Source organism: Leuresthes tenuis, unplaced genomic scaffold (assembly GCF_036924035.1).
Source record: "Leuresthes tenuis unplaced genomic scaffold, fLeuTen1.0.hap1 SCAF_18, whole genome shotgun sequence".
In the NCBI taxonomy this organism is placed as follows: domain Eukaryota; kingdom Metazoa; phylum Chordata; class Actinopteri; order Atheriniformes; family Atherinopsidae; genus Leuresthes; species Leuresthes tenuis.
In genome coordinates this window covers 23716822-23736112 of record NW_027325372.1, presented here as the reverse complement: position 1 = coordinate 23736112, position 19291 = coordinate 23716822, and the positions used below count along the sequence as shown (strand labels likewise).

General features: G+C 41.8%; 1 protein-coding gene across 1 annotated transcript in view; it reads right to left on the bottom strand.

The window, feature by feature from the left end:
• foxo6b (forkhead box O6 b) overlaps window positions 1-18952 on the bottom strand; it is a 50529-nt gene extending 31577 nt beyond the window's left edge. The window contains exon 1 of the mRNA XM_072370965.1: window positions 18156-18952. Coding sequence (XP_072227066.1) covers window positions 18156-18656 — 501 coding nt within the window. The 5' untranslated portion in view covers window positions 18657-18952. The remainder of the gene's footprint in view (window positions 1-18155) is intronic.
• Window positions 18953-19291: the final 339 nt, after the last annotated feature.

Sequence of the window (19291 nt, the reverse complement as noted above, 5' to 3'; positions counted from 1 at the left end):
GCAAATTCATGTATCTATTTTACTACATTTTGTCCAGCATGCATTCATGAAAACAGAGCAGGTGCGCCCCTCTCTAACTTCAAGTAGTTCTTGAAAACTCTGCTTTTCCGAGAGTACCTCATCTCATAACAAACTAACCAGTAACTATACCTATCATTCACTCCCCCCACCATCTCCTGAACTGAACTAACCTAAACATAGGTTCAAGTGGTCTAACTACCTCTACACATTGTAATTGTTTATTATGGGTGCCAATGCCAAAGGCAGGGCACACATATTACTATTGCTCATACTTATTATTCTCCCGCTTCCGTCACGTTTTTCGGCGAGCTACTCGTCCCGCAGCGAAGGTCCGACTAAAATAAAAAACACATGGCTGTGTGCGCGCCGATGGGGAGAGGTGTGCTATTACTTTTCTCTCTCATTACTCGAGCGGAATAGCGGATAAATGGGAAAAAGCGGGAAAATTGTCAATGGGAAAATGAATGGAGAAGGCCAAAAAGAGGCAGTTTGGGGCTCGAAGTTTGGGTCACACACACATCATTCAAAGTTTGTGTGTGACAGGAAAGACTCAGCTTTAACTGTGGTAAAGGGCTTGTTAATAGCTTATACAGCTTTGACACAACGGCAGTTTACGTTTTAGGTGTCCAGAGGAGGTCGTCTCATGTCAGTTACACTGTAACTGTCACTCTAAAAATCTTTAAAAGAACATTTCTTGAACAAATTCCTCTCACGTCCAAAATATCTGCCTGATCTGGATAAATTATACATCAAAACATAGGTATTTTAGTTGTCTTTCACCCAATGTGGCTGTCATTGAGCTTGGCCTCACAGATTTCTCACGAATCACCTGTGAGCGCAGAGAGGGAACATTCCATCCCATTATAAAACGGCCGAGCCCTGAAATCAGTCGGAAAAATAATTTTAAAACTGCCATAATAAAGGAGCCACGGGGGGTAAAGAATAAAAACACCGCTGGCTTCCCCCTTCCCTTCTGGCGCTCACAGTGAAAGAATGATTCGGATCCGACTTCTACTTTTCGAACAGCGAGCGTTTTGTTCCAGATTTCTGCCTCAATATGAAAACCCCATGATTTTAAGGGGACAAAGTGAGGTGCAGATTTGACAGTTGGCAGTTGGCAGTCACAGCTGTTGCCCATAGCAACTAATGCTGACCACACCCAAGATGGCTGCCCTGTTCTATCACAGCTGATGAAGCCAGAGCCAAGATGGCGGATGAGGGCAGAGCCAAGATGACTGATGAGGGCAGGAGGGCAGCATTAGGGCAGGAGCAAGGCAGGAGGGCAGCATTAGGGCAGCAGGAGGGCAGCAGGAGGGCAGGAGAAGGGCAGGGCAGGAGCAGGAGGCATGAAGCCTCATGCCAGCCACTGACGAAACAAATGCGCGCAATAGCGCGCACTAACTCATGTTTTCCATTAATCTGAACAGATTAATAGGTTCATGCCAGCCCCTGATGAGACAAATGTGCGCAATAGCGCTCACTCACTCATAAATTTCCATTTATCTGAACAGATTAACAGGTTCATGCCAGCCCCTGATGAGACAAATGCGCGCGACAGCGCGCACTAACTCATAAATTTCCATTTATTTGAACAGATTAACAGGTTCATGCCAGCTGCTGACGAGACAAATGCGCGCAATGGCGTGCACTAACTCATGTTTTCCATTAATCTGAACAGATTAATAGGTTCATGCCAGCCCCTGATGAGACAAATGTGCGCGATAGTGCGCACTCACTCATATATTTCCATTAATCTGAACAGATTAACAGGTTCATGCCAGCTGCTGATGAGACCAATGCGCGCGACAGCGCGCACTAACTCATAAATTTCCATTAATCAGAACAGATTAATAGGTTCATGCCAGCCCCTGATGAGACAAATGCGCGCGATAGCGCGCACTCACTCATATATTTCCATTAATCTGAACAGATTAACAGGTTCATGGCAGCTGCTGACGAGACAAATGCGCGCGATAGCGCGCACTAACTCATGTTTTCCATTAATCTGAACAGATTAACAGGTTCATGCCAGCCCCTGATGAGACAAATGCGCGCGACAGCGCGCACTAACTCATAAATTTCCATTTATTTGAACAGATTAACAGGTTCATGCCAGCTGCTGACGAGACAAATGCGCGCAATGGCGTGCACTAACTCATGTTTTCCATTAATCTGAACAGATTAATAGGTTCATGCCAGCCCCTGATGAGACAAATGTGCGCGATAGTGCGCACTCACTCATATATTTCCATTAATCTGAACAGATTAACAGGTTCATGCCAGCTGCTGACGAGACCAATGCGCGCGACAGCGCGCACTAACTCATAAATTTCCATTAATCAGAACAGATTAATAGGTTCATGCCAGCCCCTGATGAGACAAATGCGCGCGATAGCGCGCACTCACTCATATATTTCCATTAATCTGAACAGATTAACAGGTTCATGGCAGCTGCTGACGAGACAAATGCGCGCGATAGCGCGCACTAACTCATGTTTTCCATTAATCTGAACAGATTAACAGGTTCATGCTAGCCCCTGATGAGACAAATGCGCGCGATAGCGCACTAACTCATAAATTTCCATTATTCAGAACAGATTAACAGGTTCATGCCAGCCCCTGATGAGACAAATGTGCGCGATAGCGCGCACTAACTCATGTTTTCCATTAATCTGAACAGATTAATAGGTTCATGGCAGCCCCTGATGAGACAAATGCGCGCGACAGCGCGCACTAACTCATAAATTTCCATTTATCTGAACAGATTAACAGGTTCATGCCAGCTGACGAACAATGCGCATTCACTCATATGTTTTCCATTATTCTGAACAGATCAACTGGGCCTTATGTGTCTAAAGCAGGCAGATTTCACCAGAACAAGCCAGAATCTCATATTTCAGACTGGATTTGAGGTATCTAATGCTTGAGCTTCACCATAGCCACCCTGTGTGTCTGTGTGGACGGGCAGAAGACGGGCAGCAGCTTGGCATCCATCGAAATTTCTTCAGAAGTTTTCTAGTTTAATTTTTCTTTAAACTATAGTCAATTATTCCATCCATCCATCCATTTTCTATACCCGCTTAATCCGCCAGTTGGGTCGCTGGGGGGCTGGAGCCTATCTCAGCGGTCATCGGGGTACACCCTGGACAGGTCGCCAGTCCATCACAGGACTAGTCAATTATTAATTCTTCTTTTTCCTTATAAGTCACTTTGGATAAAAGTACCTAAATACATAAATGTAATGACAGTCAGTGTGTAAATATAGTAATTAGATAATGGCTCATTAGCATGTCTAAAATTTAAATTTCAGAAAACTGCAAAAACATTTTGTCTTGAAGTTATTAGTGGCGGAAGCAACAAACTTTCAAGTTTCATTCTATCTACTGTATATTCTGAAGGTGTTTATGCATGGGTTTATTCATATACATATATTTATGATTTATGTTTTTTGTTTAATGGATTAATAAAAGAAAAAAAAACACTGCTCTGTAAAATATTTAATTTTATAATAATAAGTTAACAAGAAGTTTTTGTTTTTTTTATCGAAACAATCTTCAGATCACTAGGTGTGTATGAATACATGTGTATTTTAAACAATATGCAGATGTAAAAATACAATTTTAGAAAACCTGAAATATAACCAAAAAATGTTTTACTGTAAGTAATTAATTGAGGAAGTTTAAATGTGATATATTTTTGTGTAAATATTTACCCTCTTCTACTATAGTGTCTCTTCTTCACCTGTAAAAGCACGTTAGGGCAAGCATTTCTATTGGGCCCTCCTGATACTGTAATTTAAAAAAATGTCTATCTAGTTGTGATTATATGCCATGTCTTTAAAAGTCATAGTCACAAAATGATCCAATGTTGCTGGGCCCGTTGTTGAAGCTGGTCCAAATAAATGTCTCCAATGCCACTAGGGACCTAGTGGGGGTCACTAGTCTGGGGTTTTTAGGGGCATTGGTGGCCTGGAGCACTTCGGATGTCCAGTGTTTTGCCCAGTTTAGGATCCAGGCTTGTCTATCTCTTGGTCGTCACTTCGAGGATGACCACAAGCAATGCATATCCCATCTACTTTATAGTGCACAGTGTAAGATACCCTGTACACCATATAGAACCTTCCCCACATGTCCAGATATTCTTAAAAGTAACTTGCTACATTTCAGCAAATTATAACTCAATGTTCAATTCAAGTCATTGCAAAACAAACATCTGTCTGTTTGAATTGTTTCATTAAAAACAATTGTAGTTAAGGCAAATGCAACATATGTCAAGAATGCTTACACAAAAATGGAAAAACAAATATAATAAATGCCTTACACCAAATCCCACATTGCCTTCTACAAAACAAGGCCACAAAATTAGGACATAATTAGCACTATTTACTTTATTATACATCAAAAATACAGATTTTCAAACAAATGTCCAACAATCAAATCCCTTGAAAGCGACTGACCCACGATGAACCTGGCTTCTGAGGCCCTGGGGATTTTTGGTTATTAGAGGACATTTTCTTCATTGCTAATATCCAATTAACATACAACCAATACTGCACATAGCCACGACTGCCATGCTGAAATCTTATTTTTCTCATGTATTTATGGATCTGTTAAAACAGCGACACTATAAAGCCTTTCCAGTGGCCCTTTAAGACATAAATGACAATTAAAACCCAAAATGAAAGACCATTCCCACACAACTGTTATTGCTAAATTCTATTTTTCTTCTAAAACAGTGGGTTCAAACAAAGTTTTCCCTGAGGGTGAGGCTAAATGAAAGGAAAATAATTATTCAAGGCCATAAGAAATGCAAAATGTGATGCACACTGCATCTTTATGCCTTTAATCTAATAGAGCAAAAACTGATGTGAGCAAGACAGCAACAAGCCAGACATGTTACTTTGCTAAATTAGCATCTGGCTAATCGCCAGCAGAGCCATTTTACCACAGAAGATAGTAACTAAACACAAATCAACCTAACTCAAAGACTCACTAAACAGAACTGACCTGCAATCGTCATGTTTCACTTATCTCTCCCTTACTGTTAGGTTTATATTCTTTGTTTACAGTCGGTGCTCTACATGCCAGAGGTAGTTGTTGGGAGTAATTTGCGAGCCTCAGATGTAGCCAAACATTGAACTGTCTCATCTGTAAGTGAATTCACCTTTAAAAGAGCAATTTTGAAAGCACAGCAGTCAAGAAAAATAAGGGTCTACTCTGTAGGACCAATAAATCAAGCCAAACATACCCTGGACCTTATGCTAAGATGGGTCATTGCTATCCGCCACTGAAGTATTATCCATATAAAACTTTAAAGCACATCTATTTTCTCTCTCAAAAGCAGAGCTAGAATATTCAAAAATATCTAACTCAAATAAATTCTTCCAGACGTGGTCAATTCTAGATTTGAGAGCAATTTTATTAGGGAAACAGCTTTTAATCTGCAGCCCACAGTTTTGAATTTCTTTTTGTGAGCTCAAAGCAATAGAGGCCACACTAAGACAGAGGATGCCAGGACTGAGTTTAGATTACAGTAGAGTGGGAGGGAGAAGGAGAGGGGGTGAGGGGGCTAAGAGACAGAAAGAGTCTAGAGTTCATTCTAAGCTGGCTGTCGTCAAGCAATGTGTAAGCCATCACATGATCAGAATGCAAAACCTCGAGCATTGAATCCTGACCTATTGTCATCAAACTGACACAGAAATACACAGAGTGGCTGTCTTACACTGCTAACCTCTAAGTGTCTCCTGGACCGCCATCAGCAAACCATCTCTCTCACTTTCTCTCACACTCACACACACATTTGGTATGATCTGCGCATGCCATAACGTAAATCTACTTAGCTATAATTTAAGTAGTAAAATGGTGTTTGATTATTTATCTCCAAAATGACAAGGTTGTCATTTATCCCCACTCAGCTCCAGCTTGAAAAGCTTTTATTGTAATTTGTCCAAATAAGTCGTTAGACTGATGAATATTCATTAGCGAAAATACTCTTCCCTGACCCTTTTTTGTGCTGACAATAAACAGAAGACATCCAGGCTCAGTTTGACATTGTTAGCAGACACTATCCTTGTTGTAGCAACTGTTTTAACAGGCAGTTTACTAAGACAGAGGGAAAATAATTCTAGTTAAAACTCAGTAAATGATCCTGCTCTTTGGACACTAATGGCTCCTATTTTCAACAGGCTTTTATCAGCTATAATTAAAGTGCAGTAACGGGTATCTTTAATGAAAATGGATTTAACTGTCAGCAAATGAATTTGACTTGATTGATACTGAACATCACCTCAACATGACTGGACCACATCAGGAACAAAATGCATTAAAGGTGACTGATAGTACTGTAAAGCTATGGATGTAGTTTCCCTCTAGTTCTTTAATCACTACATCCATTAGTTACCCTCATAAAATGTCAGCCTGTCTGTAATCAGTAAGAAGACACGTGTATTACTGTTCCCAGGAAAATCCATAGACAACACCATCCCACTTCTACTCCACAAGAGACCTTCCCACCTGGACTCTAGGAGGAGGAACTATGTGAGCATCCTGTTTGTGGATTACAGCTCAGCTGTTAACACTATAATACCCTCCAAGATGGTCACTAAGTTGAGCAGCCTGGGACTGGACATCGCTGTATGCAAGCAAATCCACAACTTCGGAGGGACTTCAAGCTACTGCTATCTGTGCTCAGGAACTTTTACACCTCTACTAGAGAGCATCTTATGCAGGAGCATCACAGTCTGGATGGAAAGCTGCACAAAGCAGGACATTGCAGCTCTAAGGAGGGTAGTCTGCTCAGCTGACTGGATTACCAGAACCACCCTCCTGGACCTGCAGGACATCTACGTCAAATGATACAGGTCATGGGCTATAACAGCCAAGTCACCCTGGGCACTGTCTCTTCTCCTTGCTGCCTTCAGGCTGACGTTACATTACCCTGAAAACAAAGACTGAAAAGATAAAAAGGAGTTTCATTCCACAAGCAATCCATCTGTTGAACTCTGGACTGTAAATATCCATCCATTTTCTATACCGACAGTCCGTTAATCGGGTAGCGGGTGGGCTGGAGCCTATCCCAGCAGTCATCGGGCGAAAGGCGGGGTACACCCTGGACAGGTCGCCAGTCCATCACAGGGCCACATAGAGACAAACGAGACAAACAACCATGCACACTCACACTCACTCCTAAGGACAATTTGGAGTCACCAATTAACCTGACATGCATGTTTTTGGACGGTGGGAGGAAGCCGGAGAACCCAGAGAGAACCCACGCATACACGGGGAGAACAGGCAAACTCCACACAGAAAGGCCCCAGGCAGGGCTCGAACCTGGAACCCTCTTGCTGTGAGGTGACGGTGCTAACCACCACACGACTGTAAACATATTATTTGAAAAATAAAAAACAAATTAACTACACCTCTTAGAGTTGCACACATACATTAATACACATTTTTTCTCTTCTGATGCACATGTTTTCTCTTTCTTGTGAATGCACATTTTTTTCATAACCTTTCTTATATATTTCTTATATATATTCCTGATATGCATATACATATTTCTTTAAAGGGATCAGGCTCAAAAATAAATTTCTCTGTACATTGTACCATGTATACTTGTGTGTGTAACAAATTAAGCTCTTGAATCTTGAATTTTGTTAATGAGATGTTTATATCTATGATTTGCTTAGTGTTGTCTGGGAAGCAGTTTCTCCCTTAGGCTTTTCTTTTTTTGATTGGTTTATCACTAAACTGCCAAGTCTTCCAACCTGAAAAAACACCCAGATCATTGTCCTTACCGTGTGATTGTGACCCATATCACTGAAAATAGAACTTGATTCAGCCAGTAAAACAACTCCTCCCTCATATCTACACATAATCGGTAGCTACATCAAATCACTCCGTTTTCACTTGTCACAGAGGGCACTGCCATATTTCAACTAGCTTTGTATTGACAGGTCACTTAATACCTGCAACATTAGTTAAATGTCTAACATCTTCAACTGTCTCTGTTGTATTTATCAACAAGTTTATCAGGAAACATATCTTCTGACCATCAATTTGTTTGCCATGGCACACATTAAGCTTCAGGTCAAGGTCTTCATCACCACCAGCATGTCCAAATTAACTTTAATTGACATTCATTCTTACCAATATGTAATAGAAAGTGCAGCAAGTTCTCTCACATAACTTATATGTAGGGTATTTTCTTAATAATGCAACTTATAAGATAACCTTTCACTATTCCAAGTTGTTTACTGGATGAAGAATATACCGGACATTTTTCACCAAGAAAGAAAACCCTAACCCTGGCAAAGTTGGAGTCCGCCACCCCTCAGTGGGTTTTAGTACCATGGATTTATTATCTCTTCACTCAGACTAAGTCAGAGTTTTATGTCAGTGATCCCTGAACAGTCAGTTCAGGGAGTTACACGTCTACATGCTTTCATTAACGTTTTACGGATTTTTAAGTTTTACATTTGGTTTTGTCACCTGTACATAGTCTCTGAACGGTAATTCCATCCATCCATCCGTTTTCTATACCCGCTTAATCCGTTGGTCAGGTCATGGGGGGGGGGGGGGGGGGCTGGAGCCTATCCCAGCGGTCACCGGGCGAGAGACGGATTACATCCTGGACAGGTGTCCATCACAGGGCCACACAGAGACAAACGAGACAAACAATCACACACACACGCTCACACTCACTCCTAAGGACAATTTTAGAGACACCAAATAACCTAACACGCATGTTTTTGAAAGGTGGGAGGAAGCCGAAGTACCCGGAGAGAACCCACACATACACGGGGAGAACATGCAAACTCCACACAGAAAGGCCCCTGCCAGGAGTTAAACCTGGAACCCTCTCACTATGAGGCGACAGTGCTAACCACCACATCACTGAACGGTAATTTTACTGTGAAATAGCACTATATTATTCAAAATGCAACAAACATCTGATTGTACTTGTCGGCTCTTTTGTTTTACATGCTATCCACATTTCAGCTTCAGAAATTTAAAGTTTGAAAAGAAGTGATCTAAGATGTCCAGCGTGGTGCTGAGCGCTTCCCTCTCCAACAGCATTATTCCCAGGGTTGCTGTCCTCTGACTGATTACCTCCTATCAATCTTTGTTTGCAGAGCCGTCTGACAGGAGAAAGCCTTCATGAAGATCTGATTAAAAATGTAAGTGACTTATATAGGAGCACACGCCTGGCTTTAGAATCTATACTCTCTGAGAGGCAGAAACCCTGTGTGGGACTTATCTATTCATCTCCAAACGTCTGTTCATACAATCCAGACCTAATCTCTGTGAGGGGACCTGCTGTGAGGAGGTGAGGTCTGGATGAGGACCAATAGAGATCTTTGTGTGTGTGTGTATGTGTGTATGTGCTTGTAGGTGTGTGGTAGTCATTTACAGCTGCAGACAGAAGAGGGAGTGACTGTGAGAGTGTCTGAGAGGCACATCCTGCCTGCAATTAAGGTGGAATCAGAGAGAGATCTGCGCTGCCTTGATAATGAGCCTCAACTGAATTATTAACTAGAGCTGTACCCCCCGGACGTGGACTCCCATCAGGCCCGACTACACAACAAGTGAAGATACACACATATGCACACTGAGTCTTCAGATCTATACAAACCTCCACTGAACCCATTCTAACATGTGCAGATACTCAAAAACTAATCCCATTTGCACTCGGAATAAGGGCAGCACATTACTTGAAGTGGTCCTTATAAGGTATCATAAGGCTTAGAAGCCTAAAATAAACCCACTATGAGTGCATAATGATTTATTCAAATTGGGGCAGGGTATAATGAGTACAATATGCTAAGAGTTGAGGGGTTAATACTTTATGAGGAAACTCTGTCATTAATCACATTAAAATTTAGTGCAATTTCAAATGATTACATTTGAAAATTTTCTCAGTGATTCCAGTGGGATTCTGATCAGCTTGATGCTGCACTGACCTGACAGACAGGGAATGTGAGGATGACTGACTGCACTCTGTGGTTCAGTCTTAAACTATGTTAGATTATGCACAACTGCTATACAGGGCACTTGAATTTTGGAAACAATTATAATTAATTGTTAATCTCTGATGTCAATCTCTGATTTTCTCTAACCTCTACAAATGTTTCACACTATCACTATAACAGTAAGCAAGTTTTAGAGGCCATTGATTGTGTACATCAAACACTGCTGACTATTTCAAATGAAAAGGAGGATTTTTTTTTACTGTCCATATAGCCCACTGGTTGCCAGTCATTTTTGTTTGGTATGATTCTTTGGTGTACTTTATGCTACATATAATTTCATTGCGAACAATGCTATAATGTTAAACAAATTTTGGATGCATATTGTTATTGCTTCAGATAGTCCGCCCAGTCTCACCAGAAAATGCATCCAGATGTCCAAGTTTCATAATACTGTAATCCAAGATGGTGAATTTGGGACAATGATTCTCACTTGGACGAGTTAAAAAAGAGGAAGAGGTCTACAATGGCTGGCTTCAAACATCCATCCATCCATTTTCTTTACCCACTAAATCTGTTGGGCAGGAGGCTATCCCCACAGTCATTGGGCAATAGGCAGGGTACAGGTCACCTGTCCATCACAGGGCCACACAGAGAGACAAACATCCACACACAATTTTAACCTAACATGCATGCTTTTGGACAGTGGTAGGAAGTTGGAGTACCAGGAGAGAACCCACACATACACAGGGAGAACATGTAAACTCCTCACAGAAAGGCCCCAGCCAGGAGTTGAACCTGGAACCCTCTTGTTGTGAGGCAAGGGATCTAACCACCACACCATCGTGCAAGCAAGGGGAACAAAATCCTATATTACAACATTCCAATTGGGTATGGTCAGAGGGGCATAAAATAATAAGTAAAACTCATTACAGGCAGGCTTATTCCCCTCATATGGAATAAGTCTTATAGTCCAGATAGGGAAACATTGACTTTGTTGGGGACAATTGGGGGATTGGATCGATTGTTATTTATGATTTGTATAAAAGTACATTTATGACGCCCCAAGAGCTGGTTGATCAGTTCACCCTGGAAGGAACAAGTGAAATCTGAGAATACTTAATAGAATAATTTTAAAAATTGAAACAGAAGATGACGAAATACAACCACATTTCTAAATACAAAAAAAAGGTTTGTAGAGATTAAATGACTTGATGAAAGTAAACTAAAGCATGTTGGACCCCTGGTTTTCTAATTTAAGTCCATATTATCCATGCAACAGCATTGTATGCTAATCAGTTCCTGAGTCATAGTCTAACAGGACTGAAGATTTGGTGTTTTCTGACTGGCACTTTGCTCATCATTTGAGCCATACAGCAGAATATTTTGAATCCCTGAGGTCTGGTAGACAACACGGAGAGAATGCAAGCTGGGCCGACATTTTACGACATACCACCAGGCACAATTCCCAAGATCCGCCTGCTTCACTGACTGTTCTGTGTCTGTACTCGGTTTACTCTTTGGAATTTCCGTCTGTGGAGTGTTTCTCAACATTTTATTCCCTCTGATTTATTCCAACCGATTGAAGTGTGAGGGCTGAGGGTGAGAAAAATTCTGTGCTATTCCAACCACTATGACTCATTTTTTGCAGTGAACACCCGCCTCCACTGTCGGTGCATCCCTTGTTTACGTCCCAGCCCCTCTCTGGATTGAGGTGGTATCTGTTAAGATGTTTTTAGTAGCTTGACATCAACTGACAAGGCAACTGATCCTACTCAGATCAACATTTGTCTGTCCCTGCATGGGACTGCTTTCTATTCAAGCTCTCGGTGACTCTTCCAAACTGTTTTCCCTCCATTCCCAGGGTTTTACTATAGTCTCAGATTCAACTACCAACCTCCTTTGCCTTCCAAATTCCTCTCGTCATTCTATGTCCCCGTTAACCCTGTGCCAAGCCCGCCAACTCAAGAAATGTCTCTCCTTCTTCTGCCCCTTTGTGATCATAACAATAACTATGTAACGTTGCAGAGGTTCTTTCTGTTGAGCACACGCCAGGCTGGCTGGCACGGGGAAACCCTCTAAGCTTGTTCCACCATCTCCAACCAATTCCCCTCCGTCTGGGCAGGCATCACAGGCATTCAGGCTGCTATCAGTGTGCTCAGCAGCAGGGGCCACAAACACAGCTCCCACACTCCCTCTATCTTTTCTCTTTCCTCCTCTCTCTTCCTTACTCTCCCACTCAATTCTGAATCCAATTCAAAAAAAGCTTTTGTTGGCAGGATAAATAATACCTACTTCTTTGCCCCCCTCCTTCTCTGTGTCTCTGTTCTGTACACCCTAGTTACCTTCTCTGTCTCTGGCATGTTGAATCTCAGCAGAACAAGGTGATGACCATTAGCGTGGGCGGGGACACTTTACATGAAGTACATTATGATGCATTGCAGGCAGATTAGCAGCACATTAGAGCTAAATATACACTTTAGCTTCTAGTAATTAGAGATGTAGATAAAGGTAGACTTAAAGTCAATGTGGCTATTGTTAAAGCTGTTACAAATCTTGTTTTCCATGCAATCAAACCTGCATTTCTCAGAATATGTATTGTAAAATGTGTGGGTGCAGTACCTAAACAGTAGATCATATTCTCTGTGTCTCAATATACACAGACAGTAGCCACTTTATTAGGTACACCTGCACAAACTAATACATGATTAATTGTGTTTGCTCTATTGGACTGCTTTAGGCAGAATTAAAATGGAAATAATGCATAAACCCTCGATGGTGGACAGGCCTGATATTTGGAGTTGTAGCGACAGTCACTCACAAGATCCGATGTGCAATCAGTCAGACAATTACACTGGCTGGCACTCATACTGCTGTTTGCAAGACTAGGGCTATTCCATCACAAGCCACACCTGCGAAGCTAAGCAACAGACCCAGACTCAATTCAACAACGTATTATGTCACCCCAATGGATGTGAATGAGAAGTGAGACAGTTGATGCCTGAAATGGGTAAGAATTAATCCATCTCTAATGGTTTTAGTGTACTGATACCCTAATAAATGTAAAAAAATGGGAAATTTAACACTATCCACCACAATGTAACCTCCACCTGTCACTAAGACCTGAGTGAATAACATACTGAAACAACCTGCACTGACATATTTCTTAACAAAGTCATCAAAGACTGCATATTATGATCCTTGTAAAGATCATGAAAAATGCAACAGATTCCAGTTTCTCCAATGTGGTGATTCATAAATCTCATATTTGATATATATCAATGTTGTACTTATTATTAACAACGCTTGGATCCTAACCTAATCCATGAATAAACCCAACGAACCTGACATTGATAGTAAACTTGAGACCCAAACTTGAAACTCCTCAAGACTCCCAATTAGCAACTTTGACATACAAAATGTGACACTCTTAGACTGAGAGGCAAAAATGGAGAAAAAAAGACTCTTTGTCTTCATTAATTAACTTCAAAATAACTAAAGCAAATGCAGAGACCCTTTTCTCAACATATATTTTGGCTTGTCACAGCAGGAAAAGCCCATGGGTGATTCACATAGATGGTTTGTGATTTGCCATTTTGAAGCCTGTAGTTCAGCCTTGAGAACACAGCTATTGTCATCTTTAAGGTGTTAATTATCTTTAAGGCCTAACAACTATTGAATTTTACTAAAATTTTAAAGATGACCCCCAGCTCACTGGTCAGAAGGCATGAGACAAGCTATTGCCACAATAACGACAAATAGGAAAAACACAGTGACTCAGCAGTTCATGAGAAAAGCTGATGCTTTTTTAATTCAAGTCTATCTGAGCCAGAGATGGTTTGAAGCCAAGCACCTACTGGTAATCAGTGGTGTTGCACTTCAAGATGGTTGCGCATATAAGGCGAGATGACTGCGTCCATTTTTAATATAAAGTCTATAGTAGCTCACAAAGTAAAAAATGACCACCATTTTATAGTGCTAGTTCCAAGATCCTTGTATCATTATTGTTTGATAAGTAGCTTGATGTAAATGTGCCATAATTTCTGGAAGTAACAATACTGTTGAATTGGTCGGTCCAAGCACCTCAAGCTTTATTCATGAATATATTTTATATTTGACCCAAAGCTCCATATTTTCTTTAAATTCATGAATTCAGAATGATACTTATCAAATGACACTGACCAGACCTGGTACAGAATCCTTTTGGTTCCCAGTTGGAGCCTCATGTCAAGGCCACAACAATAGAAATACTTCACATCTTGACAGTTGTCAGTTTGGAAGTGCTTCTGAAAGTAAAAACTGATCAAAGACTCTGGCAGAATGGTGCATTCACATGTCATCACATAGCTGCCAAACATATGACTAACCTAAAAAGAAGTTGCCACACAAAAACGAAGGAATGTATGCTGCTGATTCAACCAAAGTAAGAAACATTGTAAAACCAGACCAGCCACTCACAAACTAAATACTGAATGGCTGCATTTCTTAATTCATCAGTGATGTTGATATGCATTGCTGTTTGTTTTCTGTGTATGTCAATACATGAGTCTAATTACAACAGTCATACACCCACAGTGTGCCTTCAACATGCTGCTTGGTAAAACCTTCAGGTATAGTCAGAGAGCTCCTACCTGCACCAGCTGAATCTGTGTACAGTACAGCCTGCAGACAGGCCATGGCTCAGCACATCTATTCCTACGCAGAGCCACTTGTGAAATGAACATAAGTGTGTGTGTGTGTGTGTGTGTAAGAGAGGGAGAGAGAATCAGAGAGACAGAGCCCCATCACCAGCTACACTGTGGCCACCTACAGAACTGAACTCTTTATATGACCAAACAAAGCCTCCCACCTCCATTACAACAACAAACCTGGCCAAAACACTTGACCACAATTACTTAACAACATTTCAGAGAAATCCATACATAGTCAACATAGCAACTCTGCTGCCACACACTTCACCTACAATGTGTATGTGTATTAAAAGTATTTGTGACCACATTGGAAGAAGTTCATAAACTGTGGGCAAGAGGTGTGTTAATGCCTGCGAGGAATCCAATCTGTCACCGTTCCCTCAGCACTTGAAATCTTAACAGTGGCTGACACCTCAGCAGTGTGTGTGAAGTACATCTCTATGTATATAGTGTGTGAATGTAGTATTAAAGAGCAGGAAAAATCACTGGCCCAGATGAAAAGAAAGACATCAACTGCTGGACTGAGCCCCACTTCTCAGACTGGATTACACAACAGCTCTTAAAGACTGCTTTTAATAGCAAGAGTCTGGCTGCATCTTATTTCCATCCCACTCAGCCCATCCATCCGTCCTCATACAACCCAACCCCACCCCAATCTCCATCAATTCTTTTTGTCAAATCAGAAACATACAAGGCTGTGTGGGGGTGTATACATATGATAAACAAATGTGCGTGTGTGAAGTTCTTTGCCTCCATGTTGCAAATCTCATAAAGACTTTTTGTTGTTTTTGATGCTGTTATTGTTATTGAGGAGTGTTGTTTTTCGCTTTACTGGGATTGGGAGCCACCCTCCACCAATCAGCTTCCTTGCCAGAGCGGCCAATCAAAACCTCCATGCAAAGCTGCAAAGCAGGCATCCAGCTGGGCATCCATGGTCAAGGCAAACAAGTCCAGCAGAATTAAACCCTTGCTGTAAATCCAATTCTTTGCTATTTTAGAATGATTAATCTGCATCTCAGTGCTGTTTAACTGGAGGCTGGTATGAGGCTGAAGCTTTGAGAAAAGGTTGTGTTTGAGGGGGATAAAAAAAAGCAGATTGACGGTAGCCCTTAAAATAAAAAATAGGCTGGGAGAACAGGACAACATGACAAGAGAAGCAGGGAGAGGATTTCAGGTCAACTCAGGGTCACTTTCAGATGGTGTAAAACGCCTGTTAATCCCACCACAACTTTTGTTTCTTTTTCCTCCGTAGTTTGACACAAGATCTACTGGTTGTCCCAGAAAAGCAACAACTAAGTAAAAAAGGGCTATCTTAAAGATCATTTTTAAAAATTTATAGGGCAGTATGCTGGTTTTCAAAAACATTACTCACTTGACACATGTATTGCTAAAATTGAAAGAAACTGATGATGTTGCCCAGTCTCACCAGAAAACATGTAATACATACGTCATCCATCAATTTGTCCAAAAGGTAGCAGTACTTAAAAGGTGTCTACTCATATAAAACTACCATGTCTAGGTACAACAAAGCTCCCTACAATGTGTTCATTCAATGATTAACACAAATACTAAATTTTACAGAACCACACGCGACACAATGGGAATCATGACATAGAAACTTGTAAGCCGTAACAATGCCGATTTGTGGAACAGATTAATCATGCATTTTGTAATGTAAGTTAATTCTACAAATAAATGTGTAATTACTATTTAACGCCTCACCATAATCACTTGCTGGAGCAAATGCAGAAGAAAAGTAAGGCATTATGAGTGAGACAGAAGTTTAAAAAACTTCAACCAGAAAGATTTCTGAAATGAACGTGTCACATGTATCTGCGGATTAGAACATTCCATCATCCCATCATTCTTCCTTATAATCGTGTAGCAATGGAAAGTGGACACCATCACGCAGGAATACATATGGAGACGATGAGCTCTGGCAACCTGACAAATCAAACCTTAAGTTGAGTTGGATCTGTAGGAAGCAGAGTGTTGAAAATGTGGTAATCGTACAATGTTTTGCTGTTAAAATGCTACGTTTTGAGCTCCACAGTTACAGTATATTTTCCATTCTGAAATTAAATCTGGTTAAATGATGATAGAAGAACTGAGCAAACTGGGCTGTGAGGTTTAGAACAAGAAGGAAAATATGAAGCAAGGATACATATGAGCCGGATTTAAATTGCGGATCCGATTTTTAAATCCAAGTTTAGGAGGGAAAAAAATCTAAATATTTCAGCTTCTGTAGCTGTAATTTAGACTTTTTTTTTGGGGGGGGGGGGGGGGTCTCTTTCTCTCTTGTTTTTCCATATTTTAAGGAAGTAAAATACTCATAGCTTGACCTAATATGTGTTTTTCTTTTCAAACTCATGCTGTCCCAAATAAAGCCTGCTATCAAACTGATTAAATGGAACTTGTTGAGGCTGCTTCCCAGTTCTTCATTTACAATCTTTCAGTTTGATCAAGAACTCACATTACCTGTAGTGTTGACCCCTGTTGTCTTTATGAAATACCCACAAAGCACGAAAGTGCAGAAAACACAAGAGGAGACCATGCATACAGTGATATTTGATTACAAATATTTAAATTTCCTTGCCTTGCTCATAAACTTTGAGCTCATTTTAACAGGTGAATTTAATGGGACACTTTGTGACTATTTTATTCAACTTGCTTTGATGTGCACAAACCTTCGCAATTATCCAGAGGCTTAACTTCTTTCTAAAAACAGAAAGAACAGAATGAGAGGGAGACAGAGTGTGGGGCTTGAAAACAAAAGACTACTTCTGCCAATACAGAATGTGTGGTCAATTTAAGTAGATTAAAGCTGCCACTCTATCAGATTAACCTCATAATAATTTGAATGTAGGGGATGATCTGTAACTACATCTGTTTACTGTGACACCCGATGTCATCATCTTTTGTTATTGTGCTTTTAAACCCTTCGCCTTGTGCCATGCTTTTCGCACAGGCTGTACGTAATTCGCTGTGCGCGGAACGGATAGCAGAGTTGGGCGGGGGGATGGGGGTGGGCTAAAAACGGTTAAACCCGAGTACCCAACCGGCGGCATGGTTGAAACTTAAAGTCGAGCAGCCGAAAATCAGGCTGGAGGCACACTCTGCCCCCCGCGTGACAAGATATGGCAGAGACACAGGCTATAAGCACGCATTTCCAAAAGAAATGAAATGAAAGAAGATGATGAGTTTGGCTCCGAAAGGCTTCTGCTGTATGCACAGGGTGCATTCCCTAAATACGATGAACCCAGTGAACCCTAATCCAGCTCACCACCCCTTTCCACACAGTGGAGTGACACGGAGACCCGCCACAGACACAGACTGCTGGGACCAAGGGTCAATTATGTGGCTTTGAAATATGCTAAAAAAAAACAATAAAAGAGTTACGTTGTAAACAGAGACTAAAGCCAAAGATAGTGTAGCCTTCAGCGTGTGGAGAGAAAAAAATCTTTCATGTATCCTACCTTCCATCCGGCTGAACTGTTGCTGTCGCCTTTATCCTTAAAATAAGGAACAAAGCGAACCATCCAGTCATATATCTGAGACAGGGTGAGCCTCTTCTCCGGGGCGCTCTCAATGGCACGGGTGATGAGGTCTGCATACGACAGGTTTCCCCACGCGTTCCGCCTTGACGACTTGGCTTTGCGCAGCTGGCCGGCCACATCGAGCGCAGCCCCGGACATACAGGCAGGAGCTGCCACGACCGGGGCCGGGGCGCCGGCGGGGTGCTTGATCTCAGCCGGTGCGCCGCCTTTCCTCTCGGCCCGGCATGCAGGCACGTTGTACTGCTCCACTTTGACAGACGCCAGGGCCAGACCTCCTCGGCTCGCCTCTTCTCCTCCGTGGAAATCTTCCCCGCACGGCAGCGGCCAGGTGCACGACCGCGACCGACCGTGAGGTTCAAATTCCGAATCGATATCAACCTGATGCGCTTCCACGCCGCTGTTCTTCATCATCATCAGCATGATGATCTCCCGCTGAATGGATGTCAAAGCCGGGCAAGGTCACTTTAACACAAAGCCTGTCAATTTTGACGTCTGTCCGTGAGTTAAAATGCCCAAAGTGGTACCTTATACAAAGAAAACAAGTACGTGAGTGTGTTGTTTGACACACAGAGATACTCAATCAGTGGGAAAAAGCCGGTAGCGGTGTGGGGTATTATCATTCCCCTCAGTGCAACAATGTGGCATCACATCAGGACAGATAATATCCGATGCATCAACAACAATATGAGTCGCTCTTCCATGTTAATTACACAAAACCAGCTGCGTGGCTGCATGCGGGTGCAGGTGATGGTCAAACATCCATTGTGAAAGCCATGCACACTTGGAGAACGTCTCTGCCCTCCGTCCGGCTGCAGCAACAGTTGATCCTTGTGACAGATGAGCACCCGCGCAGGTTTAATAGGAAGCGTATCAAACTCTTATAAGATTAATTGACTTAAGTCTTTTTCTTTTTTTCTCCTCCAGGCTCTGGCCCCAGCTTCTACAGACTGGCTGGCTTCAGCTGAAACTCACCGAGGGCAATTACTCCCTTAGAAATAGAACGAGGCTCTCATGAATCATTTATATGAAGCCGTGAATTTCCAGACGAGAGAGAA